Raw genomic sequence first — 25,740 nt, forward strand, 5'->3', positions numbered from 1 at the left:
CATACATACATACATACATACATACATACATACATACATACATACATACAATCTCAGCAAAAAATGAAACGTCCTCTCACTGTCAACTGCATTTATTTTCAGCAAACTTAACGTGTTTAAATATTTGTATGAACATGAGATTAATCAACTGAGACATAAACTGAACAAGGTCCACAGACATGTAACTAACAGAAATTGAATAATGTGTCCCTGAACAAAGGGGGGGTCAAAATCAAAAGTAACAGTCAGCATCTGGTGTGGCCATCAGCTGCATTAAGTATTGCAGTGCATCTCCTCCTCCTGGACTGCACCAGATTTGCAGGTTCTTGCTTTGAGATGTTACCCTGCTCTTCCACCAAGGCACCTGCAAGTTCCTGGACATTTCTGGGGGGAATGGCCCTAACCCTCACCCTCCGATCCAACAGGTCACAGACGTGCTCAATGGGATTGAGATCCGGGCTCTTCGCTGGCCATGGCAGAACACTGCCATTCCTGTCTTGCAGGAAATCACCCACAGAACGAGCAGTATGGCTGGTGGCATTGTCATGACATGCCAGACAAAACCGCGACTGGTCAGTGAAGAGCACATTTTGCCAGTCCTGTCTGGTCCAGCGACGGTGGATTTGTGCCCATAGGCAATGTTGTTGTCGGTGATGTCTGGTGAGGACCTGCCTTACAACAGGCCTACAAGCCCTCAGTCCAGCCTCTCTCAGCCTATTGCGGACAGTCTGAGCACTGATGGAGGGATTGTGCGTTCCTGGTGTTACTCGGGCAGTTGTTTTTGCCATCCTGTACCTGTCCCGCAGTTGTGATGTTCAAATGTACCGATCCTGTGCAGGTGTTGTTACGTGGTCTGCCACTGCGAGGACGATCAGCTCTCCGTCCTGTCTCCCTGTAGCGCTGTCTTAGGCGTCTCACAGTACGGACATTGCAATATATTGTCCTTGCCACATCTGCAGTCCTCATGCCTCCTTGCAGCATACCTAAGGCACGTTCACGCAGATGAGCAGGGACCCTGGGCATCTTTCTTTTGGTGTTTTTCAGAATCAGTAGAAAGGCCTCTATTGTCCTAAGTTTTCATAACTGTGACCTTAATTGCCTACCGTTTGTAAGCTGTTAGTGTCTTAACGACCGTTCCACCGGTGCATTTTCGTTAATTGTTTATGGTTCATTGAACACGCATGGGAAACAGTGTTTAAACCCTTTACAATGTTGATCTTTGAAGTTATTTGGATTTTTACGAATTATCTTTGAAAGACAAGGTCCTGAAAAAGGGACATTTCATTTTTTGCTGAGTTTATGTACACAGTACCAGTCAAATGTTTGGACACAGCTACTCATTCCATGGTTTTTCTTAGTGTTTTACTCTTTTCTACATTGAAGAATAATAGTGAAGACAAACTATGAAATAACACACGTGGAATCATGTAGTAACCAGAAAAGTGTTAAACAAAGCTTCATGAGGTAGTCACCTGGAATGCATTTCAATTAACAGGTGTGCCTTGTTAAAAGTTAAGCCACCCTTTGCCTTGATGACAGCTTTGCATACTTTTGGCATTCTCTCAACCAGCTTCATGAGGAATGCTTTTCCAACAGTCTTGAAGGACTTTCCACATATGCTGAGTACTTGTTGGCGGCGGTCCAACTCATCCCAAACCAACTCAATCTGGGTTGAGTTTGGGTGATTGTGGAGGCCAGGTCATCTGATGCAGCACCATCACTCTCCTTCTTGGTCAAATAGCCCTTACACAGCCTGGAGGTGTGTTTTGGGTCATTGTCCTGTTGAAAAACAAATGATAGTCCCACTAAGCGAAAACTAGATGGAATGGCGTATCACTGCAGAATGCTGTGGTAGCCATGCTGGTTAAGTGTGCCTTGAATTCTAAATAAATCACGACAGTGTCTTTAGCAAAGCACCATCACACCTCCTCCTCCTCCGTGCTTCTCGGTGGGAACCACACATGCGGAGATCATCCGTTCACATACTCTGCATCTCACAAAGACACGGCTGTTGGAACCAAAAATCTCAAATTTAGACTCATCAGACCAAATTAGTTTCTTTGCAGCAATTCCACCAAGAAGGCCTGATTCACACGGTCTCTGAACAGTTGATGTTGAGATGTGTCTGTTACTTGAACTCTGAAGCATTTATTTGGGCTGCAATTTCTGAGGCTGGTAACTCTAATGAACTTATCCTCTGCAGCAGAGGTAACTCTGGGTCTTCCTTTCCTGTGACGGTCCTCATGAGAGCCAGTTTCATCATAGCGCTTGATGGTTTTTACGACTGCACTTGAAGAAACTTTCAAAGTTCTTGACATTTTCTGCATTGACTGACCTTCATGTCTTAAAGTAATGATGGACTGTTGTTTCTCTTTGCTTATTTGAGCTGTTCTTGCCATAATATGGACTTGGTCTTTTACCAAATAGGGCTATATTTTGTATACACCCCTACCTTGTCACAACACAACGGATTGGCTCAAACTCATTAAGAAGGAAAGATATTCCACAAATTAACTTTTAACAAGGCACACCTGTTAATTGAAATCCATTCCAGGTGACTATCTCATGAAGCAGGTTGAGAGATTACCAAGAGTGTGCAAAGCTGTCATCAAGGCAAAGGGTGGCTACTTTGAAGAATATAAAATATATTTCGATTTTTTTTGGTTTGTACATAATTCCATATGTGTTATTTAATAGTTTTGATGTCTTCAATATTATTCTACAATGTAGAAAATAGTAAAAAGTAAAGATAACCCCTTTAATGAGTGCGTGTGTCCAAACTTTTGACTGATACTGTATTTATACCCTTTGACTTATTGCACATTGAGTTTATGTTACAGCCTGAATTGAAACTGGATTCAATAGATTTATTTCTATTGTTATTCACACCCCTGAGTGAAAACTTTGTAGAAGCACCTTTGGTAGCGATCACAGCTGTGAGTCTTTCTGGGTAAGTGTCTAAGGGCGTTCCACACCTGGATTGTAGAACATTGCCTATTGTTCTTTTCAAAATTCTTCAAGCTTCTGTCAAATTGGTTGTTGATCTTTGCTAGAAAACCATTTGTAGTTCTTGCCTTAGATTTTCAAGTAGATTTAATTCAAAACTGTAACTTGGCCTCTCAGGAACAATCACATGCATCTTTTTTTTGCTTATTTCTTTATATATTTTTTATTCCTTCTCTTTTAGCCAGGTAAAGACTGTCTTTTTTATATGCAGTTGGTGTCGGGAGTTTACATACACCTGAGACAAATACATTTAAACTCAGTTTTCCTGACATTTAATCACGGTAAAAATGCCCTGTCTTAGGTCAGTTAGGATCACCACTTTATTTTAGGAATGTGAAATGTCAGAATAATAGTAAAATAAAGTGGTGATCTTAACTGACCTAATAAATATATATATATACACTATACTTGCAGTGAAGCCGCTCAACAACTACATCACATTAGTCATCGAACACTCAAGGGCACGTCGACAGCTCTCCCACAAGGTCAAAAACGGGGACCCGAACCAGCGACCCATCAGCCACCGGCCCACGCTCCCAACCGCCAGGCCACTAGCCTTTCAAGAACCCCCCCCAGAGAGACAAAGGAAAACAGAAAACAGCAATGCAAAAACAAAAGACATCAAGGACAACAAAAATCATAACAGCAAAGCAAACTGAATATGTGCATGTTTGGCACTATTTGTGTGTGTGTGTGTGTGTGTGTGTGTGTGTGTGTGTGTGTGTGTGTGTGTGTGTGTGTGTGTGTGTGTGTGTGTGTGTGTGTGTGTGTGTGTGTGTGTGTGTGTGTGTGTGTGTGTGTGTGTGTGTGTGTGTGTGTGTGTGTGTGTGTGTGCACTGCTCAAAAAAATTAAGGGAACACTAAAATAACACATCCTAGATCTGAATGATTGAAATATTCTTATTAAATACTTTTTTCTTTACATAGTTGAATGTGCTGACAACAAAATCACACAAAAATGATCAATGGAAATCAAATTTATCAACCCATGGAGGTCTGGATTTGGAGTCACACTCAAAATTAAAGTGGAAAACCACACTACAGGCTGATCCAACTTTGATGTAATGTCCTTAAAACAAGTCAAAATGAGGCTCAGTAGTGTGTGTGGCCTCCACGTGCCTGTATGACCTCCCTACAACGCCTGGGCATGCTCCTGATGAGGTGGCAGATGGTCTCCTGAGGGATCTCCTCCCAGACCTGGACTAAAGCATCCGCCAACTCCTGGACAGTCTGTGGTGCAACGTGGCGTTGGTGGATGGAGCGAGACATGATGTCCCAGATGTGCTCAATTGGATTCAGGTCTGGGGAACGGGCGGGCCAGTCCATAGCATCAATGCCTTCCTCTTGCAGGAACTGCTGACACACTCCAGCCACATGAGGTCTAGCATTGTCTTGCATTAGGAAGAACCCAGGGCCAACCGCACCAGCATATGGTCTCACAAGGGGTCTGAGGATCTCATCTCGGTACCTAATGGCAGTCAGGCTACCTCTGGCGAGCACATGGAGGGCTGTGCGGCCCCCCAAAGAAATGCCACCCCACACCATGACTGACCCACCGCCAAACCGGTCATGCTGGAGGATGTTGCAGGCAGCAGAACGTTCTCCACGGCGTCTCCAGACTCTGTCACGTCTGTCACGTGCTCAGTGTGAACCTGCTTTCATCTGTGAAGAGCACAGTGCGCCAGTGGCGAATTTGCCAATCTTGGTGTTCTCTGGCAAATGCCAAACGTCCTGCACGGTGTTGGGCTGTAAGCACAACCCCCACCTGCGGACGTCGGGCCCTCATACCACCCTCATGGTGTCTGTTTCTGACCGTTTGAGCAGACACATGCACATTTGTGGCCTGCTGGAGGTCATTTTGCAGGGCTCTGGCAGTGCTCCGCCTGCTCCTCCTTGCACAAAGGCGGAGGTAGCGGTCCTGCTGCTGGGTTGTTGCCCTTCTACGGCCTCCTCCACGTCTCCTGATGTACTGGCCTGTCTCCTGGTAGCGCCTCCATGCTCTGGACACTACGCTGACAGACACATCAAACGTTCTTGCCACAGCTCGCATTGATGTGCCATCCTGGATGAGCTGCACTACCTGAGCCACTTGTGTGGGTTGTAGACTCCGTCTCATGCTACCACTAGAGTGAAAGCACCGCCAGCATTCAAAAGTGACCAAAACATCAGCCAGGAAGCATAGGAACTGAGAAGTGGTCTGTGGTCACCACCTGCAGAACCACTCCTTTATTGGGGGTGTCTTGCTAATTGCCTATAATTTCCAGCTGTTGTCTATTCCATTTGCACAACAGCATGTGAAATTTATTGTCAATCAGTGTTGCTTCCTAAGTGGACAGTTTGATTTCACAGAAGTGTGATTGACTTGGAGTTATATTGTGTTGTTTAAGTGTTCCCTTTATTTTTTTGAGCAGTGTATATATGCGTACAAACACCTGCACGGCATCAGCCTCAGGCAAACCAGGATTACTGTAACAACAATGCCCCTCAGTGTCATTCAAACATTATTTTTGTTATGTTTTGATTTTTGACTTTTTTTAAACTTATCTTTGACCGTCATTCTATCCCCCGCCCAGCAACTCCACTCCCTCTTGTCTCCAATTCCACATCACAACCCTGAGCTTCCCTCAGTCCATCCCACCTATCTCTGCTGGCCACCCTCTTCGGATATATCTTTCAACTATACTGTGGTGTTTAACATACAATTTCAATCTATCTAAGATAGTAAAAGTATTTTACTGTATTAGTATATTAGTCATTGACTGACCCGGTCTTTCCAGATCTCCCAACAGTACTATTTCAATTTTAGATCAATGTTATGTATTTTCAACCATTCCTCAACTTGAAGGCAATACCAAAATAAATGGTCTATTGATTCTGTATCCTCACAACAAAATCTGCAGCGCTTCAATGATTGTGTTCCCCAAATATTCAACATTTTGTTGGTGGCAAGAATTCTATATAATAATTTTGAATCTTGTGTTTATTTTATATATCAACTCATAATGTACATGGAATTGGTACATCGAAAAATCTCTTCCCAACGATTTTGCAATCTGTATGGCACAGCTGTCAACATCCTGGTACTCAAATGAAACTGCTATACTTTCCTATTTATGCTATTTTTATTCCTCCTGTCACATGTGCTCCCCCTCCGGCCTCTAGGTCACCAGGCTGCTCGTTATGGCGCATACCTGTCACCATCGTTACACGCACCTGCGCGTCATCAGACTCACCTGGACTCCATCACTTCCCTGATTACCTGCCCTATATATGTCACTCCCTTTGGTTCCTTCCCCTGGGGTCATTGTTTCTGTTTGTTTCATGTCTGTGTGCTGTTAGTGTTTCTTGTTTTGTATTATGTTCCGTTTCTTTTTTTAAAACACTCACTTCCTGAACTTGCTTCCTGACTCTCTGCGCACATCGTTACAGCTCTGCCAGTTTTGATCCTTTATATTGGGCAGACAGACCAGTTGCCTACCTCCTCCCGCTGCCACCTTCCTCCTCCATTTTTGGGGGGGGTAATCACTGTCTTCTTGGTAAGCAACTCCGGTGCAGATTTGGCCTTGTTTAAGGTTATTGTCCTGCTGAAAAAGGAATTCATCTCTCAGTGTCTGATGGAAAGCAGACTGAACCAGGTTTTCCTTTATGATTGTGCTTAGCACCATTCCATTTCTTTTTTTATCCTCAAACTCCCCAGTCCTTAACGATTACAAGCATACCCATAACATAATGCAGCTACCACTATAATTGAAAACATGGAGAGTGTTACTCGGTAATGTGTTGTAATGTTTGGGGCAAATCCAAAACACTCTGTATTCAGGAAAAAAAGTGAATTGCTTAAGCAAATGTTTTGCAGTATTACTTTAGTGTCTTGTTGCAAACAGGATGCATGTTTTGGAATATTTTTCTTTTATACAGGCTTTCTTCTTTTCACTGTCAATTAGGTTAGTATTGTGGAGTAACTACAATGTTGTTGAGCCATCCTCATTTTTCTTCCATCACAGCCATTAAACTTGAACTGTTTTAAATTCACCATCGGTCTCATGGTGAAGTCCCTGCGTGGTTTCCCTCCTCTCTGGCAAAAGAGTTAGGAAGGACGCCTGTATCTTTGTAGTGACTGGGTGTATTGATATACCATCCAACGTGAAATTAATAACTTCACCATGCTCAAAGGGATATTCAATGTCTGCCACCCCCCCATCTACCAATAGGTGTCCTTTGCGCGGCATTGGAAAACCTCCCTGGTCTTTTTGGTTGAATCTGTGTTTGAAATTCACTGCATGCTAAACACTATTATTGCACACAGAGTGAGTCCATGCAACTTATTATGTGACTTGTTAAGCACATTTTTACGTCTGAATTTATTTAGGCTTGCCATAACAAAAGGTTTGAGTACTTACTAACTCAAGACATTTTTAATTCATTTGTAAAAATGTCAAAAAAATTATTCCACTTTGACATGGGGTATTGTGTGTAGGCCAGTGACAAAAAAATCTAAATTTAATCCATTTTAAATTAAGATTAACACCACAATGTGGAAAAAGTCATAAGATATTTTGTAATTACATATTATTTTAAAGATCAATGTATCCCTAACTACAACATTTTCAGTAAGGGTTACAGAAACGTTTCACTTTCGATGACTGTGATATGTTTTTCTATCAAGGTTGGTTGAATGCACTGTGACTAAGTTGCTAAGAACAAGAGTGTCCGCTAAATGACATAAATTTAAATTCAATCTAGCAAAGAACACTGTTAATGTTGCTGCATGGGTAATTACGTTTTTAGTACTGTAAAATTGATTACAGTAAAATGAATTACAGTCGTTGTACAGTAAAATCAGCAGCCGGTGACCATAGCAACGAAATAAACAAACAATATTGACGTGCAAAAAAAGAATCGCTGCAACCACAGAGTTTCTATACCCAGAGGCGAAACATCGCGAGACTTCTGGGAACACTTGCCAAACAGACCAAACAGACCAGCCCGGGTTTTGAGAAGTCAACGAGAAAAGTAATGCAATCTTCCTTAGTTGTTCATTTTCTCGATCTAAAGGCACAACCTAGCTTTGAGACAATGTATTTGAACATGTTATTACTCCAACCTCGTGAAAGTAACAAACTGACACGTTTTCATTTTCGTCAAAAACAACTTTATATATCGAAGGAGGGCCTTTGATTTGACGGCTCTGCATGTGCGCAGTTTGACGCCAGACGACCGTTAGACCCGATGACGTGATTCTACACATGAACTTAGCAAGCCAACGTCGACATGACATCGCCTACAAGTGTGATCTGTGATTTCGATTGGAGAAGCAGTTTTAGCTGTACTGTTTTTGCTATAACACCATAAGCATGCATTAAAAACGTATAATCATGCAACAGAAATGATTTATACAAAAATTGATTCGAAAACAATGATTTTTATTGTTTAATGTGACTCTAAACTGATATTTTAGCTAGCTAGCTAGTGGGCAAGTTAGCTGGTCCTGCTGTTGAACGTATGTTCTGACGTACCTCCTCGCAGGCGACGTTTTCTACTGTGATTGGTCAACAACGACGGCACCGCTTGAAAAAAAAATAGAGCAAAATCCTATTCTCCGCCTCGACTGAGCGGCTTACACAGGCACACAAGCACCGTTGACTGCTCTGCCTTGGTAACCCCGTCCGTCCGCCGCACGCTGTGTCCGCGCCATGAGGAAGACCGGGAGAGATATGAGGGAGAGAAAGATCGATATGAACATGACATAGAAGGATATGGTCTCCCTCTCTGAAACGGCCCCTATGATTAGAGTCTTTACAGTATCAGATATTAGATATTAGATACTAGATATTTACAGTATCAGCGTTGTGCAGCCACAGACCCTGTATGATGTGTGAAGGCGGGGATGAAGCGGTAATAGTCACTACCTTGGCTACACACACATCTGATCCTCTATCATACACTGTCTTAAACACTGCTACCCACACACACACACACACATCAACCTGCCTTGCCTCAGTTACATAAGCGGCTCCTATGCTGTGAGCAATTCATGACTGTGTGTGTGATTAGCTCCGGGGTAATATGTTAACACTCAGGCACAGTCATCGCTCTTTGTCTCTCACATACGCACACGTACACACATGCTTTGAGCCCCGCAGGCACATGGGCTACAGCACAAACATAGAGCATAGCTCTCAATGCACAGAAACACAGCGAGACCGACACGGCGAGAGAGATCCATCCAGCTCTCGCTGTGTGTGTGTCTGTGCGTGCACTTTTGTGTGTGTCTGTGCTTGTGTGTAAGCCAATCATCCATCTAAGCTGCGCCCAGCTCCCCTCGGACTGCCGTGCAGATGAAATATCAGTCAGCACAGAGAAGCACGAGATCGAACTTCACTCATCTTTCTATAGTTTTCCCCTTTAGTTGGCACTATCAACGTTTTCACTTTACTGTGGGAATTGTGCTCGAATCAATGCAACATTAGCCACATACCGAAACAAAACTAACTATGCAAGACTTATGCAAAACGAACTGTGCAATTTACTTGTACGCAGGTGCATTGGAGTGGAATTCTATTGCATTGACATCCACGACTCAGGCCCGTACTCTACACAGACGGGTGTGCCATAACCAATCAGAGCTGCAGTAGGCCTATATGCAAATAGCCTTTGCCATATATTTGTCTGTGCCATTCACTTTGAACTGGACTGTGTTTACAGCATGAGCGATCCTGAGTAGATGCTCTTGTTTTGAGATCAAAGCGAGAGCTGCATGTAGCCACGTGCACATTTGTTCATATTCTTTGCTAGTTAGTGAGTTGTTAGCCCAGTTATAGCTAATTTCTAGTCAACAATGAGGGAGCGGTTGCTTCCTATAAGAGCACAAAATGTGTGCATTTCTAGCCATCTTTGAAAAGCAAGTCGGGCTAAGAGTTTTTTTTGTTATGTCATAAAGGGCCAGTGTTGTATTGAGGTGGTCTTGAATAAGCTACGTATCCAATAGGCAGAGGGCAGCATAATTTGTCTGTCTGATTCTCTGTAATAAAGGTATGGGAATAATACATCTATTTTTTTTTTTGTGGTTTCTTGCATCAAACAACACCCAGTTTTGAGTCACCTCCTTGTCTGAAGGACAATTGGAAAAACAGGTTCATGTCAAGCCCTGCATGTTTTTTTTCTTCAAAAGAATCATGGAATGTAGGCCTACATTGAACACCACACAGTTGGCTTCTACTGTAGGCTGACTGATATAACAGCTATTTCCATGTTAAAATGTTATGGGATGCAGTTTTCTCCATTAGTTTTTTTTATGGTAGGCCGGCATTATGATCAAATAGCCACAGAGCCTATTTGGACACTGGTAAAACTGTAACTAAAGCGGGTACAGCCACAGTGAACGCGCGCTGGAAGTTGCACAGAATTTTCACAATGTTCAAGATTGCGCTCAGCAGACCTGAAATCTGCTCAGTGCGGAAAATAATTTGCGGGAACATTGGCGTGAACATTTGAATTTGTGTTGTGCATGTGTGTGTGTGTGGGTGTGTGGGTGTGTGTGTGGGTGTGTGTGTGCCAGCCAGCTGGTCCATTCGAGGGGAATAGTTCTCAGTTTTTCATGGGATACAGCCTACTGTATACAGGGAAAAGGGACTCCATCTGTCATTGGTTTCTCTCCGTATCGCCCTCTTTCTGAAAATCTCTGTAAATCCGGTGTCTATAATATATAACTCAGTCTGGACCAGGTTTCAGCTGCTGCACAATGCTGACGTCCTTCCTCCCATAGATGGTCTGCCTGTACAAGCACCACCTGGACTGGACACAGCTAGACAAACGTATCTTTTTTGAGAAGATCAGGGAGTTTTGCGACGGAGAAGCCATGGACATCACATGCCCTGCACCAAAGTCAAGGGCAGCGCAGAGACAGGCTCTCCGAATATAGATTCCCTTGTTCATGTGGGGTGCGTACGGACCAGTGCATCACTGGGGGCTAGTTCCCAGTCATCCGGTCTATCTGCAGTGCCTCTATGGACATTCACATGACTCTCTCCTAACACACACACACACGCCATACGTTGCTGCTACTATTTTATTCTGCTGCTCAGTCACTTTACCCCGGATTGTATGCACAAACTTTTTCCAGTTTGTTACGTTACAGCCTTATTCTAAAATTGATTAAATTGTTTTCCCCCTCATCAATCTATACACAATACCCCATAATGACAAAGTGAAAAAAGGGTTTTTATAAATGTTTGCAAAAAAACTTATGGAAATATGACATTTACATATGTTTTCTGACCTTTTACTCAGTACTTAGTTGAAGCACCTTTGGCAGTGATTACAGCCTCAAGTCTTCTTGGGTATGATGCTAAAAGCTTGGCACACCTGTATTTGGGGAGTTTCTCCCATTCTTCTCTGCAGATCCTCTCAAGCTCTGTCAGGTGGGATGGTGAGTGTCGCTGCACAGGTATTTTCAGTTCTGTCCAGAGATGTTGGATCGGGTTCAAGTCTGGGCTCTGGCTGGGCCACTCAAGGACATTCAGAGACTTGTCCCGAAGCCACTCCTGCATTTTCTTGGCTGTGTGCTTAGGGTCGTTGTCCTGTTGGAAGGTGAACCTTCACCCCAGTGTGAGGTCCTGAGCACTCTGGACCAGGTTTTCATCAAGGATCTCTCTGTATTGCTTCGTTCATCTTTCCCTTGATCCTGACTATTCTCCCAGTCCCTGCCGCTGAAAAACATCCCCACAGCATGATGCTGCCACCACCATGCTTCACCGTAGGGATGGTGCCAGGTTTCCTGCAGACGTGACGTTTGGGATTCAGGCCAAAGAGTTCAATCTTGGTGTCATCAGACCAGAGAATCATGCTCTGAGAGTCCTTTATGTGCCTTTTGGCAAACTCCAAGCGGGCTGTCATGTGCATTTTACTGAGGAGTGGCTTCCGTCTGACCACTCTACCATAAAGGCCTGATTGGTGGAGTGCTACAGAGATGGTTGTTCTTCTGGAAGGTTCTCCCATCTCCACAGAGGAACACTGGAGCTCTGCCAGAAATGACCATTGGGTACTTGTCACCTCCCTGACCAAGGCCCTTCTCCCCTGATTGGCTGGGTGGGCCAGCTCTAGGAAGAGTCTTGGTTGTTCCAAACTTCTTCCATTTAAGAATGATGGAGGCCACTGTGTTCTTGGGGACCTTCAATGCTGCAGTAATCCTGTCTCGGAGCTCTACGTACAATTCTTTCGACCTCTTGGCTTGGTTTTTGCTCTGACATACACTGTCAACTGTGGGACCTTATGTGACGTGTGTGTGTGTGTGCCTTTCCAAATCATGTCTAATGAATTGAATTTACCTCAGGTGGACTCAAATCAATTTGTAGAAACATCTTAAGGATGATCAATGGAAACAGGATGCACCTGAGCTCAATTTCGAGTCTCATAGCAAAGTGTCTGAATACTTAAACATTTGTAACCTTTTTTTAACTAGGCAAGTAAGTTAAGAACAAACTCTTATTTACAATACCGGGGAACAGTGGGTTAACTGCCTTGTTCAGGGGCAGAACGACAGATTTTTATCTTGTCAGCTCGGGGATTCGATCCAGCAACCTTTCGGTTACTGGCCCAACGCTCTAACCAGTAGGCTACCTGCCACCCCATACTTATGTAAATACGGTATTTCTGTTTTTATTTTTAATACATTAGCAAACATTTCTAAAAACCCGTTTTCGCTTTGTCATTATGGGGTATTGTGTGTCGATTAATGAGGACATTTTTATTTATTTTATCCATTTTAGAATAGTGCTTTAATGTAACAAAATGTGGAAAAAGTCAAGGGGTCTGAATACCTTCCAAATGCACTGTAACTACCTTATCTATCACTGATATTGTTATTGATATTGTTCTTGTTCATACTGTATATTATTTGTTCTTTCTCTACTGCCATTGACATTTTTTTTTTTATATATATATTTTTTTATTTACTTTTGATATTGCTACTATGCAAATACGCAAGTAACAATTTCACTGTACCGTTTACACCTTCTGTATCCTGTGCATGTGAAAAATAAACTTTTGATTTAGTTTGATATAGTGTGTGTTTACCAGAGACAGTAATTTGAAGAACAACAACCTGCATTTAAGTCAGAATAGGATTTAGGCCAATGACTAGATAAAGTGTACTTACTCACTCTGTTTAGCACATAGCCTCATGTGAATCCTTAGAGAGATGGGGTTTTGGCTTAAGAGGGTGTGAACTATGCTGAATGGGTGTAGACAAAGAACAGCTCTGCAGTAGGTGTACCAAAACATTCAAGGGCCATTTTCTCCCAAAAAATAGGGCTACAAGTTCATTAACATTCAAAGCACAATTACTTTCCCATTTGTTCAACTGCCATTAATAATACACAATTTTCTAGCTCTGAGTCTCTACTTCTATCCAATGTATAAAACATATTTTTTCTTCAAATGTTGCTACACAAGACCGAATCGAGGCAGTGAGTCACATATATGGCCATGGTCTCTCTTTGTCACTCCTCCTTTCCACTCCCCATGCTCTCGCTGTTGTCTCTGTTTAAAGCAGTGCATTGTAAAGGACAGTGGAGTGTGTGTGTGTGTGTGTTTCTGCTCTCCTAGTCTGTACTACTGTCTAACCTACTTAAGATCCTTTCATTCTGCCCTGACAAACAGGATGGGTTGCAGGCATTACACATCAGTACTGACATACACAAGAGGACACAAGACAACACACACACATGCCAGCATACAGCTGCTACAGCCACGTCCAGAATTAGCTCCAAGCTCCTGATGTTCGCTCATCTTCCTCCTCTCTCTCGTTCTCTGCTCTTTTCTCTCTCGCGCGCTTTCTCACTGCTCGCTCTCTCTCTTTCTCTCTCTCATTTTCTCTATCTCTCTGTCTTTTCTCCACGCTCCCTCACTCCCCCTCTTTTTCTCCCCGTCCTACAGTCTTTCTCTTTCTCTCCCACTCTCTCACTTCGCCTGCTGTGCTCTCTCTGCCTTCACTGCTGCCTCATCTCTCTCACTCTCACTCGCTTCCTCTCTGAGCCTGTGTGGGGTGTGTGTGTGTGTGCCAGTGAGCGCGTGGGAGACCACATCTTCTTAGTCAGAAGCAGGATAAAGCATGGTAAGCAGCCTGTCTCTTCTCTCCTGACTGACTGACTGGGGTTTTGTGTTTTGGTGGCTCTTTCTGCATGTGTTGAAGGGTTATTGTTTTTGTGTGTTTTAGAAGGGTTGGGGAGATTGTGTCTCTTTGAGTAGTTGGGGTATTATGTGTGTGTTGGTTTGTATTTTGACTGTAAAAAGTGTGCTATAGCTCAATTTGTACTATACTGTTGTCAATTAGCTAGCTACCACTCACATCTTCATATATTTTACTTTTTATTTATTTGGATCCCCGTTTGCTGATGCAGCACCTACTCTTCCTGGGGTATACTAACACACAGTAGCATTGCTTATCTAGGCTTGCTGAAACCTGTAGCTGGTCTGTTTTAAATGTTTTATTTCAACTTTATTTTGACAGGGCTGAGACAAAGGTCTCTTTTACAGATGAGCCCTGTATCAAACATACACATCAATATACACGCCAATACACTAAAAGCAAATCACAATCATATAGAACAAACGCATTCTTCAGTGAAAAGGTCTGAGTGAGTTTTGAAATCCGAATAGATGGCATGCCATTCTCTCCGTAGGGGAAAAAACTGGACTACTGCATTAGATGGTGGTTTTAGATCACATGGTCTCAGATGTTGGCCTCGGGTGATAGTGCTGTCTTGCTGCTGTACCTAGATGTGGTATTGGCGGAAAGCCAGGACTTGGATGTTACTGTGCTCTAGCTTCATCCAGGTGTATTGACTCATTTTCTCTGGGTCCGTAGCAGCTTTGTACTGGCATCATGAAGCTTAGTATCTTGTCAGTGCTGTTGAAAGCAGTTCAATATTAGTTAGAGATGGCTATTGTCCAAGGTTGTTTACTAGTCAGACAACACACGATTCTCTCTCTCTCTGTGTAACGGTTGTAGTGCCTCTGGTCACCATAATAGTTTCCCTTCTGCGACATGGAGCGAGAGTTACACAGAATCGCCCACATTCAGCGCAACAGAACTCGAGGACTGTTTCATAATGTTTATAATTCACTGTCAGTCCAGTTACAGTGGTATAGGGCTGTTTGGCTCTAGTCAACGCCACAGGACGTGTGTGTGTGTGTGTGTGTGTGTGTGTGTGTGTGTGTGTGTGTGTGTGTGTGTGTGTGTGTGTGTGTGTGTGTGTGTGTGTGTGTGTGTGTGTGTGTGTGTGTGTGTGTGTGTCCTTCCACCCTCTTCCTGGGGTGAAGCCGGGGTGAGGAGGGGTTCTGTTTGCCTCCAGAGTGGTGCCCTCTGGGGATGAGTACGGGCTGCTGGCTCTTGATCTGAGCTGTACACATGGATAAAGAACATGCGTAACGCGATTATGAGTGAGGCACAGCATTCAGGACAAATCAGGTGGGAGAGAGAGATGGAGGGTGATAAGGGAGGGAGAACGTACATTACGGTAGAAAATATGAAGAGGGCGAGTGGCAGGAACAGGACCTTCTGTTTTACCCAGAGGCCTTGCACTTCCGTCTGGATGCAGCGCGTGTGTGTGCGGTGAAGTGTTTTGTGTGTGCCAACCTAATCTAGCTGTAGAGTGGGCGATGCCACGCCACAGATAGGTTGGCTATGCTTTCCACTACTACACACTTGGCTATGTCGAACAACATCGTCAGCCCTGGATGGACACGAGAGAAGGCTATAATCACCTTGGTTCTATCCAGGGATCACACTGCTAAGCTTAAGGATATACACACACACACACACACACACACACACAAACACACAAACACACACACCTGGCGACTGTCCAGACGTGAGTTACAGTGTTATTTACTGCAGGTAAATAAGGCTAACTGTGGGAGAATATCTATTTCCCCAAGCCTTTGTTTCCCTCGTGTTGACAGAACTATGTCATAATTTCACACAACAGTCATGTTACTAATTATACTGAACAAAAATATAAATGCAACATGCAATAATTTCAGAGTTATAAGGAAGTCAGCCAATTTATATAAATTTATGAGGCCCTAATCTATGGATGTCACATGACTGGGAATACAGCTAGTTAGCGTGGATCAGAAAACCAGTTAGTATTTGCCTCATGCAGCACGACACATCTCCTTCACATAGAGTTGATCAGGCTGTTGATTGTGGCTTGTGGAATGTTGTCCCACTCCTCTTCAATGGCTGTACGAAGTTGCTGGATATTGGCAGAAACTGGAACGCTGTCGTACACGTCGATCCAGAGCATCCCAAACTTGCTCAATATCCGGTGAGTATGCAGGCCATGGACGAACTGGGACATTTTCAGCTTCCAGGAATTGTGTACAGATCCTTGCGACATTGGGCTGTGCAGTATTATGCTGAAACATGAGGTGATGGCGGCGGATAAATGGCACGACAATGGGCCTCAGGATCTCGTCACGGAATCTCTGTGCATTCAAATTGCAATTGTGTTCGTTGCCTGTACCTTATACTTGCCCATATCATAACCCCACCGCCACCATGATGCACTCTGTTCACAACGTTGACATCAGCAAACCGCTTGCTGCAGCACGACACATCTCCTTCACATAGAGTTGATCAGGCTGTTGATTGTGGCTTGTGGAATGTTGTCCCACTCCTCTTCAATGGCTGTACGAAGTTGCTGGATATTGGCAGAAACTGGAACGCTGTCGTACACGTCGATCCAGAGCGTCCCAAACTTGCTCAATATCCGGTGAGTATGCAGGCCATGGACGAACTGGGACATTTTCAGCTTCCAGGAATTGTGTACAGATCCTTGCGACATTGGGCTGTGCAGTATCATGCTGAAACATGAGGTGATGGCGGCGGATAAATGGCACGACAATGGGCCTCAGGATCTCGTCACGGAATCTCTGTGCATTCAAATTGCAATTGTGTTCGTTGCCTGTACCTTATACTTGCCCATATCATAACCCCACCGCCACCATGATGCACTCTGTTCACAACGTTGAGGGTGGCCGTCAATAATGTCTGATCCCCGGCCGTGACCCCACTATCCGATGGTGTCTCGGGGAGTTGGGATTTGCACATTTTAGAGTGGCCTTTTATTATCCCCAGCACAAAGTGCACCTGTGTAATGATCATGCTGTTTAATCAGCGTCTTGATATGCCACACCTGTCAGGCGGATCGATTATCTAGGCAAAGGAGAAATGCTCACTAACAGGGATTTAAACCAATTTGTGCACAGCATTTTAGAGAAATAATATTTGTGTGCGTATGAAACATTTCTGTGATCTTTACATGGTGCTTTTTATATTTTTGTTCAGTCTCTCATCGGTGTGTGTGTGTTTTGAAACTATGAACAATCAGTATTGAGCAGCAGTCCCATGACACGCCCACTTGTCTCTGTAATAAATGTCCATTGGTTTGTCCTTGCACCCTCCGCCCCCCTATAATACACACACACGTAGACGTTGATTGATGATTGGAGCAGGAGTCTGAGGTCAGCTCAAGGAGGACCACAGGGACCCTATGGTTGATATAGAGACACGCGCGCACACACGTCACCGAGTCTGACGGATCAGTAACACGAGGTGAAAAGGTGCATGTAGCCACCTGACTCATACGTGAACAAACTGACAAAACGAAAGCCTAACCCAAGCGACGTGTGTAATACCACCTTCCCTTTTTCAAAGTGTCATTCCGTGTGTGTGAGGTGGTTAGGTAGGTAGCCTAGTCGGGCCATTAACCCGAAAGGTTGCTTGTTTGAATTCCCAGAGGCCACAAGGGGAAAAATCGGTCTACCTGCCCTTGAGGAAGGCACTTAACCCTAATTGCTCCAGGGTGGCCGTCAATAATGTCTGATCCCCGGCCGTGACCCCACTATCCGATGGTGTCTCGGGGAGTTGGGATTTGCCCCCCCCCCCCCCCCCCCCAAAAAAACAGATTTCACACCTCATACTCATACAGTTTACCCACTTCTACATGCAGTGAAACAGGACCAAAATATGCTCCCCTTATTTGACCTTTGTTTGTGTGTGTGTGTGACCCCATCCATTATACTGTCTTAGCACTATTCTCATCCTCCATTACGAAGCCAATCCTTTTCTGCAGTTGTTCCCTTAGCAGCCCATTTGATTTGCCAGTTTGACACAACTCTCATTGTAGTTTTCACATGTAATAATAACAATAGCATATATCTTTGTTGCTGAGCTGGGTTTTGCTTCCTGTTGCAGCACTGTGATGGTTTATCGTAGTATTATTCCAGGCATCCTTGGATTGAATATCGAACTTAACACTGTGAGGATAGGTCTCTGTCTTGTTGTCTGTACAGTAGAGTAGGGGTGGGAGAACGCGAGTGCGTAACCATAGGACAAAACTCCTGTTTGACTGTCAACATTTGAACTGGGCCTCTTCCTGCCTTGTATTTGTATCCAGGGCCAGTGTGAGATGCAACTGTTGTCCACCACCCCAGTAGGGGCGCTGTTTTGTCTGTCCTCCCTCTCCTGCCTCGCCCTGCCTGCGGCTGCCACTGGCTGTTGTGTGTTAATCCTGTTCTCTTCTCCCTCCCTCCTTTCCCCTCTTCCCCTATCTCTCTCACCTCTTCTCCCCCCCCCTTTCTCTCCCTCTCCCCCTTATCGCTGTCTTCCACGGTACCGTCCCTAGGCCCGGCTCCCCTCCTGCTCATCCACTTATAGTGTCTCTGAGGTACCTCAGCATGTGTCAATCTTCCTGCGTCGCCATGGCAACCACCCCATCCACCACCCCACCCTCATTTCTATCTCCCGTCCTCGTCGGATACCCTCGTTCCTGCCTCCTTCGAGACCCTTCCACCATCCTTTCCTCCTCCTGTCGTCCCCTCCCTACATCCTTCCACCTGCCTCACCCCTCCTCTCCCCTTACTGTAATCCCCCCAACCTCTCAAACAGGCATGCATCTCACTGATGACCCAAGAGTTTATACATCTGGAGACACTCTATATAAGGTTTTAAAAGTATTATTTTGTTGTAGGCTATTTCTTGAGTTTTTAAGTTTACCGGCTAAATGTTATTGTTTGACTCATGTTTTATTTTTCAACCCTTTTTTTTAAATATCGTAGAACGTCATTATTCATCATTTTTCTATATCTTTTTTTTAATCCTTCCCATGTTCCAAAGCCCCTCAATATCGTGCAAACTGATGACCTCCTGCGCTGACCTGGAGTATCTGTCACACACACACACACACATACACACACACACATACACACTCGGCTGCGGCACACACACACAGTCACACACGTACACACTTGGCTGCGACACACACACAGTCATGCACACAGTCATGCACACACACACACAGTCATGCACACACACACACTGGGCTGCGACACACACACACACCACACACACACACACACACACACACACACACACACACACACAGAGTGTAGCTGTAGGGGAGACAGAGTCAATCTCTGAACTCTCGCTTCTCTTCATTATAAACCCTCTCTGTCTGCCTCCCAAATGGCACCCTATTTTCTTTATAGTGCATTACTTTTCACCATGGCCCACAGGGCTCGGGTCAGAAGTAGTGCACTATAAAGGGAATAGGGTGCAATTTGGGAGGCAGCCTCACTCTATTGTTCCTTAGGCTTCAAATCTAATCCACTCTTAGATGGATCATTTTAAAAATACCCTCCTGTCCTAATCATCACACTTCCTATAGAACCATGGGATGAGTAACCGTGTTTCTTTTGCTTTGTGATCATTTAGACACCGCAACGTTTTCTGTTGTTTTCAGACTGAGTCAATGATAGTTAACGTATAAATAGTAGGTTCATATTCATGCGGTTCAGGGCGTTTTTACTTTTTTCATGTTCGATTTGTCTTTGTTTGTTTAAATAATTGTTAGTCATTGCAGTCAGTCATTACCTGTGTAGTCTCTCTCTCATCTCTCATCTCAGTCTCAGCAGGTGTGCTTGCTTTGTAGTGGGTTTGACGGGTGGGAATTGGAGGTGTGTGTGTGTGTGTGTGTTTGGCATGGTTGTCCGTGGTATGTGTGTGGACCAGGTGAGTGACTGTCCTGTGGCTTTCTCCAGGCCGCACGGAGAGAGTTCAGGGCTCACCTGGATGAGGTCACCACGCTCCAGTCTAGGTACTCTACCTTGGACCAGGTAAATGGTTACACGCACACACACACACACACACACACACACCACTCTCAGGGCCATCAGAAAGGCCTCCTGTCGTCTCAGGTCTGTGACAGGCTCCGTTTATCACTAGAGGGCATTCAGCAGTGTTGCCATCCTGGCCCACAGGCTATGATTGATCCATCTGATTGGGTAATCACCGAGTAAGGGGTTTTTCAATTGCGCTCTCATGTCTTTCTTTCAGTCCCCAGTAATCAGTGCTCATTGGCATTCATCGACATGTTAACTCATCTGTTTCTGCTTCACATCTCATCTTGATGACATACTGTGAACGTGGACATTGTGGCGGTGGTTGTGTGTGTGTGTGTGTGTGTGTGTGTACTGTCCCTGTGTCTGTTTCTCAGTATCTTTTGGAGCATCTGGCAAAGACAATCATATTTCCTTCCCGTTCATCCATTTCTTCACTCTGTCATTTATTCATTCAATTATTCACCCGATCCTTCCCTTCTCTGTTCGCCTCACTGTTTCATCCATGACGTCTGGTATGGGCATAATGAGCAGCGGAAGAAAGATAGAAGAGAAGAGAGAGGAGAAAGGGAGGGAGAGACCCAGTGCTGGCAGATGGATAGCATCAGCGACCACACAGTGAAGCGAGTGACTATGTTCCCTCCACTTGGCATGTTCCTGTGAGACCGTTGTCATGGTAAAGGCAGACGAGCCTGCCTGAACATAAGGCAGCTGCCTGCCTACGTATCTGCTCAGTGGAGTGTGTGTGTGCGCGTGCGTGCGTGTGTGTGTGTGTGTCTAGCATCTCCCTAGAGACCGTCTCCTTTCAGATATTTTCCCTCCAGTCTTGTTGTGTCCTAGCTATTGTGATGACTTCTCGTCCTACTGCGTAGTCGCTGTTTGTCTAATGCAATGTTGTTGTTGTTGTTTAGGTTGAGCGCTTAAGGGGAGCTCAGCTCCTGCCTTACTATTATTTATGTAGTCTAACCCGTTTATCTCCAGCCTCGGCGAGTTGATCCATAGTATTACACAAGGCCAATGTTGACAGAATCCTCCATATCCCATTTCCCCAACCTTCACCTCATCTCACCGCTAGCCTTTGTTTTGTTGCCTGCGTGGCCATTATTTCCCTTCCACTTATGGTGCTAAGATGGGTGTACTGTACTGTACAGACCTGTTTTAACAGGTGGTTCTACTAAATCTACCCTCCACCACCACCACCCCCACCATTACCCGGGCCAGTACGGCTCAGTGTCTTACTGTGCATCTGTGTTGAGACGTATTAGTTTCAGTAACGCTGTGTTGCACCTGCTCAGTCATCCTTCCTCGCCCTGAGCACACATCGTTCTGTGTTCTCTCATTCTTTTTATCACTTCATCCCCTCCCTCACTTTTATCTTCAGGTACAGCTGTTCACGTCTCAACTCTAGAACTTGACGACCTCTAGTTAGGTTATAGATCAGTTTATTCCTACTGTCTGTTGGTTCATTCAACCCTGGCGGGTTACCTAACCTTAAACTGCGGATGACTTGTAGCTACTGTTTCCTAGCGTTCCTCTGCTCTGTCTGTTGTAAAATTCTTGTCTCTGTCATGTCCTGTCCATATGCTACTGTATTGTAGCTCCACTCTAGGTTGGAGGGGCTCAACGAGGACCACAGAGGCCATAGCAGGACCTACGACTCGCGAGTAACTACCCCCCACCCCTCTCTGTTGTTCTCTCTGTTTCTCTCTCTCCTTTCTATCACTCACTCTATCCTCAGTAGCAATCTATTTATTATTCTAACATACATGCTCTCCTTTTTTGAGTAGCTGTATCGTGTGGTGGTGGAATATATGGATTATCAGTTCCGTTCACCAGTAGTCTTTTTCTCTCTGCTCATCCTCTGTTCTTTTCTCCATTAAGATGCCACGTATTTCTGGTCTCTCGCTTTCGTTCGTGTGGGCTATAGGACCATGCTGTGCCTCCTCACTCTCATCCCTTCCTACTCTCTCTCTCTCTCTCTGCTCTCCCCGTCAGTGTTTTTGACTGCATCGGTGTTTCATCAGTAGTGCTGGTCTTTTTTGAGTTGTGGTTGGTTGGTTGATTTTTAATCTTGGTCGTACTGTGTGTACTGTGGTAGAGAGGGTCTCTGTCTGTTCCACCAGACCTTAGCTTGCTCATGTGTCACTCTCCTTTTAGGCCAGGGGCATTGGGTCTCAGAGGTTCCAGGTAGGGGTTATATACGTACTGCAGACAGTATTTTATATATATATATATACCTGTAAAAGACCGCTGTACTATTGTGATGTGAAGTGAATCCCACCTCTTTCCCAAACCAACTCTAAACCAAACCTAGGCCTACATGGGGTACAATCAATGAAGCAGTGCCCCTTATCCATTCCCACTTTCCCCATACACATGTTCTGCTCTGTGAGACGAATCCACTATCCTTGGCCTAAGGGATCCTCATCTTATCGATTTTGTTTATTGCCATTCATGTTCTGAGGATCGTTTTGATTGTGATTGTCCCTATGTTCTGCGTTAGAAGTTGATGGATGTGTAGAATGTATATGGCCCTTCCAGTATATTAGAGCCAGTGTGGAATGTTTTCATCCTTTTTGGACAGAGGCCTCTATTCCCATTGTGGTCTCACCTCAACCATTTCTCTCTCGCTGTTCTTCTTCCATTTTTTCCCCCCTCCTCTATTTTCCTTCTCTCTCTCTCTCTCTCTCTCGCTCTCTCTCTCGCTCTCTCTCTCTCTCTCTCTCTCTCTCTCTCTCTCTCGCTCTCGCTCTCTCTCTCGCTGTCTCTCTCGCTGTCTCTCTCGCTGTCTCTCTCTCTCTCGCTGTCTCTCTCTCTCTCTCGCTGTCTCTCTCTCTCTCGCTGTCTCTCTCGCTGTCTCTCTCGCTGTCTCTCTCGCTGTCTAGGTTCAGTCGCGGTGTGGCAGCAAAGAGAACATCCTGAGAGCTAGTAAGTTATTTGATCGAGAATTTTCTCTGAGTGTGTGTTAGTGCTTATTTTTCTCTCTCAATTTCAGTTTTGATTTTTTTTAAATGCACTATGCTTTATGTGGATTGAATGCTGTAATGACACTGAATAAAACAATACAAGTCCCATGATGGTAGTAACTGACCACTTATTAACCATCAGTTATTCACATCACATTACTTGAAGTAGCCTGCTCAATGGATTATGGTCATTGTAGTTAGTTTAGCTCAGAAAACGTGATAGTTATGTAGAACTTTGGCCTATTGGAACCTGCAACTCCCTATTACATTGCACAGTTTGGCCATTATCTGATTTGTTTCTAGAGAAACTGCAGCGCAAGGTGTGCAAAATGGGAAACGCGAAATGGAATTCAAATAATTGAACTGACATCTGTCAATTAGTTGATCGCTCAGCACTAGTGTGTGTGTGGGGGGGGGGACCAGTTCCCTAGTAAAACTCAGGGGAAAAACAAGTTGTCCTCACAAAAGTTGAGTGAAAGATTAGAGCCTTACCCTTGTAGCTCTTGGCTTTTCTTACTAGCACTGACTTTGGTGATAGCTGCTTTATTGAAGAGTAGTTTTACTTACAACTACATCACCGTCATAGTATGTGTGATGGTGAAAGACAACTATCCTCCCCATTACACTCTTCACCATTCTCCCGTCTCTCTCTGTCCATCAGGTCACAGTGCAGTGGACATCACCAAGGTGGCCCGCCGGCACCGCATGTCTCCCTTCCCCCTCACCTCCATGGATAAGGCCTTCATCACTGTACTGGAGATGACCCCTGTGCTCGGCACTGAGATCATCAACTACAGAGGTGGGTCGGACGGACAGACAGACTGACTGACAGAGAGACGGACGGACGGACGGACTAACAGAGACAAGTAGGAAAATTGACGGCCGGACAGACAAAAACACAAATGGACGGACGGATAGAGAGGCAGACCGACGGAGAGGCAGACCGAGCAACAGACGGACAGAAAGCTCAGTCATGGCCGCGTCACCGGACATGCCTTTCTTATGATCCCTAACATCAGCCATACTGTTCACTCAGTCTTCACTACTGTCTGTAGATGTTCTGTATGGCTGTTGACTCCATACCCTCTCTATACCCCTGACCTACTGTCTGTAGATGTTCTGTATGGCTGTTGACTCCATACCCTCTCTATACCCCTGACCTACTGTCTGTAGATGTTCTGTATGGCTGTTGACGCCATACCTTCTGTCTGTAGTTCCCTTTACCTATTGTCCGTAGTACTGTCTGTCTGTCTGTCTGTATCATATGTGTGTTGAGCCCATGATGTTTCTGTTCCTACAGCTGTTCCACCTGACCCAGATGCTCTCCATTCCATCCTGTCTATCGGTCTGTCTGAGTCCCCGCCTACCTGCCTGTTCTCATCTTTCATTGGCTTGATTGTTGATTGATTGATTGTTTTGCAAGCCAATAAACAGCACACACCTCTTGACTGTTGCATACACCTCCCTAACCATCCAGACCTTTGGCCAAGGGTATGTAGTTCTGTCCTTGAGCCGTTCTTGTCTATTAATGTTCTGGGTTATGTCATGTTTCATGTTTTGCGTGGACCCCAGGAAGAGTAGCTGCGGCTTTCGCAACAGCTCATGGGGATCCTAATAAAATACCAAAGAAGTCCCTAGACCACACATTGATGGTCCAGGTTTTGACTTCACATAGGTCAACTTTAGGTGCTTAGCCTGCTCGTTTACAACAAGTAATCTGGGGTTTTCAAAGACACACTTGACAGTACATTTTACACCATGAATAGAGCTGGGGAAACTAGCTTCTGGTAGAATTGACCCATGGCTCTCTAGAATACGGAGCATTGTCACCCATACATAACAAGAGTCCATAGTATACACAAGTCCAGAATGAAGACATTTACATTTAAGTCATTTAGCAGACGCTGGGTCCGTATTTTATTTCTGTCTCCATCCATCGTCTTGTTTTCTCTGCCAACACTTAACTGAGAGCAGTGTCCGGTGCATGTTGAATGACTCATGGCCTCAGTCACCTTGCTGCCTGCAGTGTGTTGCTGTTTGGTATATTTATGGCTTCTCTGTGTGTGTCTATGGGAAGGGGTGTGCAGTGTTATATATTGGGGGTGGTTGGGATAATGTAGCACGTGTGTGAGCAACAACGATGGCCCCTAACCCCGGCAGGCCATGGTGGAGCAGACCCCATTAAGCCCATTTGGCCCCTGAGTGGGGCGGACTGCAAAAAAACACCTTACTTTATCTCAGCCACAGCCACCACAGGAGGGACGCCAAAGCAGGAGAGGAGAGCCGTGGCTGGGGGCCCGGGGGCCAATCATGCTAATGCCGCCTCCTCCCTGGGGCCCTGGCATTACACAGGTCAGTGACGTCATCGGTGATGTCATGCCTCCCTCCTCACCACCAACCACCACCCCACTGAAAAGAAAATGAAAAAAATAAACGACACCACCCCACTGCCTGCCCACTTCCCAGAGTACCCACTGCCCAGACCATGGCAGACAGGGTTGGGGGTCTGGGGGGGACGGGACGACGACAACACCCTCCTCTCTCTTCACTGGGTCATTTCACCTCCTGACCACTAAGGGGCAAT

At 44.9% G+C, this 25,740-nt stretch overlaps 1 protein-coding gene across 20 annotated transcripts in view; it reads left to right on the top strand.

Annotated features, from left to right (window-relative positions):
- Positions 1 to 25,740, top strand: part of LOC139553273 (gephyrin-like) — a 117,064-nt gene that overhangs the window by 78,892 nt on the left and 12,432 nt on the right. For 6 of the 20 annotated variants that reach the window (XM_071365419.1, XM_071365424.1, XM_071365428.1 and 3 more), the window contains 6 exons: positions 18,699 to 18,740; positions 20,113 to 20,187; positions 21,789 to 21,854; positions 23,076 to 23,118; positions 23,818 to 23,955; positions 24,457 to 24,501. In XM_071365419.1, the coding sequence (XP_071221520.1) occupies positions 18,699 to 18,740; positions 20,113 to 20,187; positions 21,789 to 21,854; positions 23,076 to 23,118; positions 23,818 to 23,955; positions 24,457 to 24,501 (409 nt within the window). The remainder of the gene's footprint in view (positions 1 to 18,698; positions 18,741 to 20,112; positions 20,188 to 21,788; positions 21,855 to 23,075; positions 23,119 to 23,817; positions 23,956 to 24,456; positions 24,502 to 25,740) is intronic. The other 14 variants (XM_071365422.1, XM_071365429.1, XM_071365433.1 and 11 more) reach the window with 7 other exon arrangements.

This window comes from Salvelinus alpinus, chromosome 25 (genome assembly GCF_045679555.1).
Source record: "Salvelinus alpinus chromosome 25, SLU_Salpinus.1, whole genome shotgun sequence".
Classification (NCBI taxonomy): domain Eukaryota; kingdom Metazoa; phylum Chordata; class Actinopteri; order Salmoniformes; family Salmonidae; genus Salvelinus; species Salvelinus alpinus.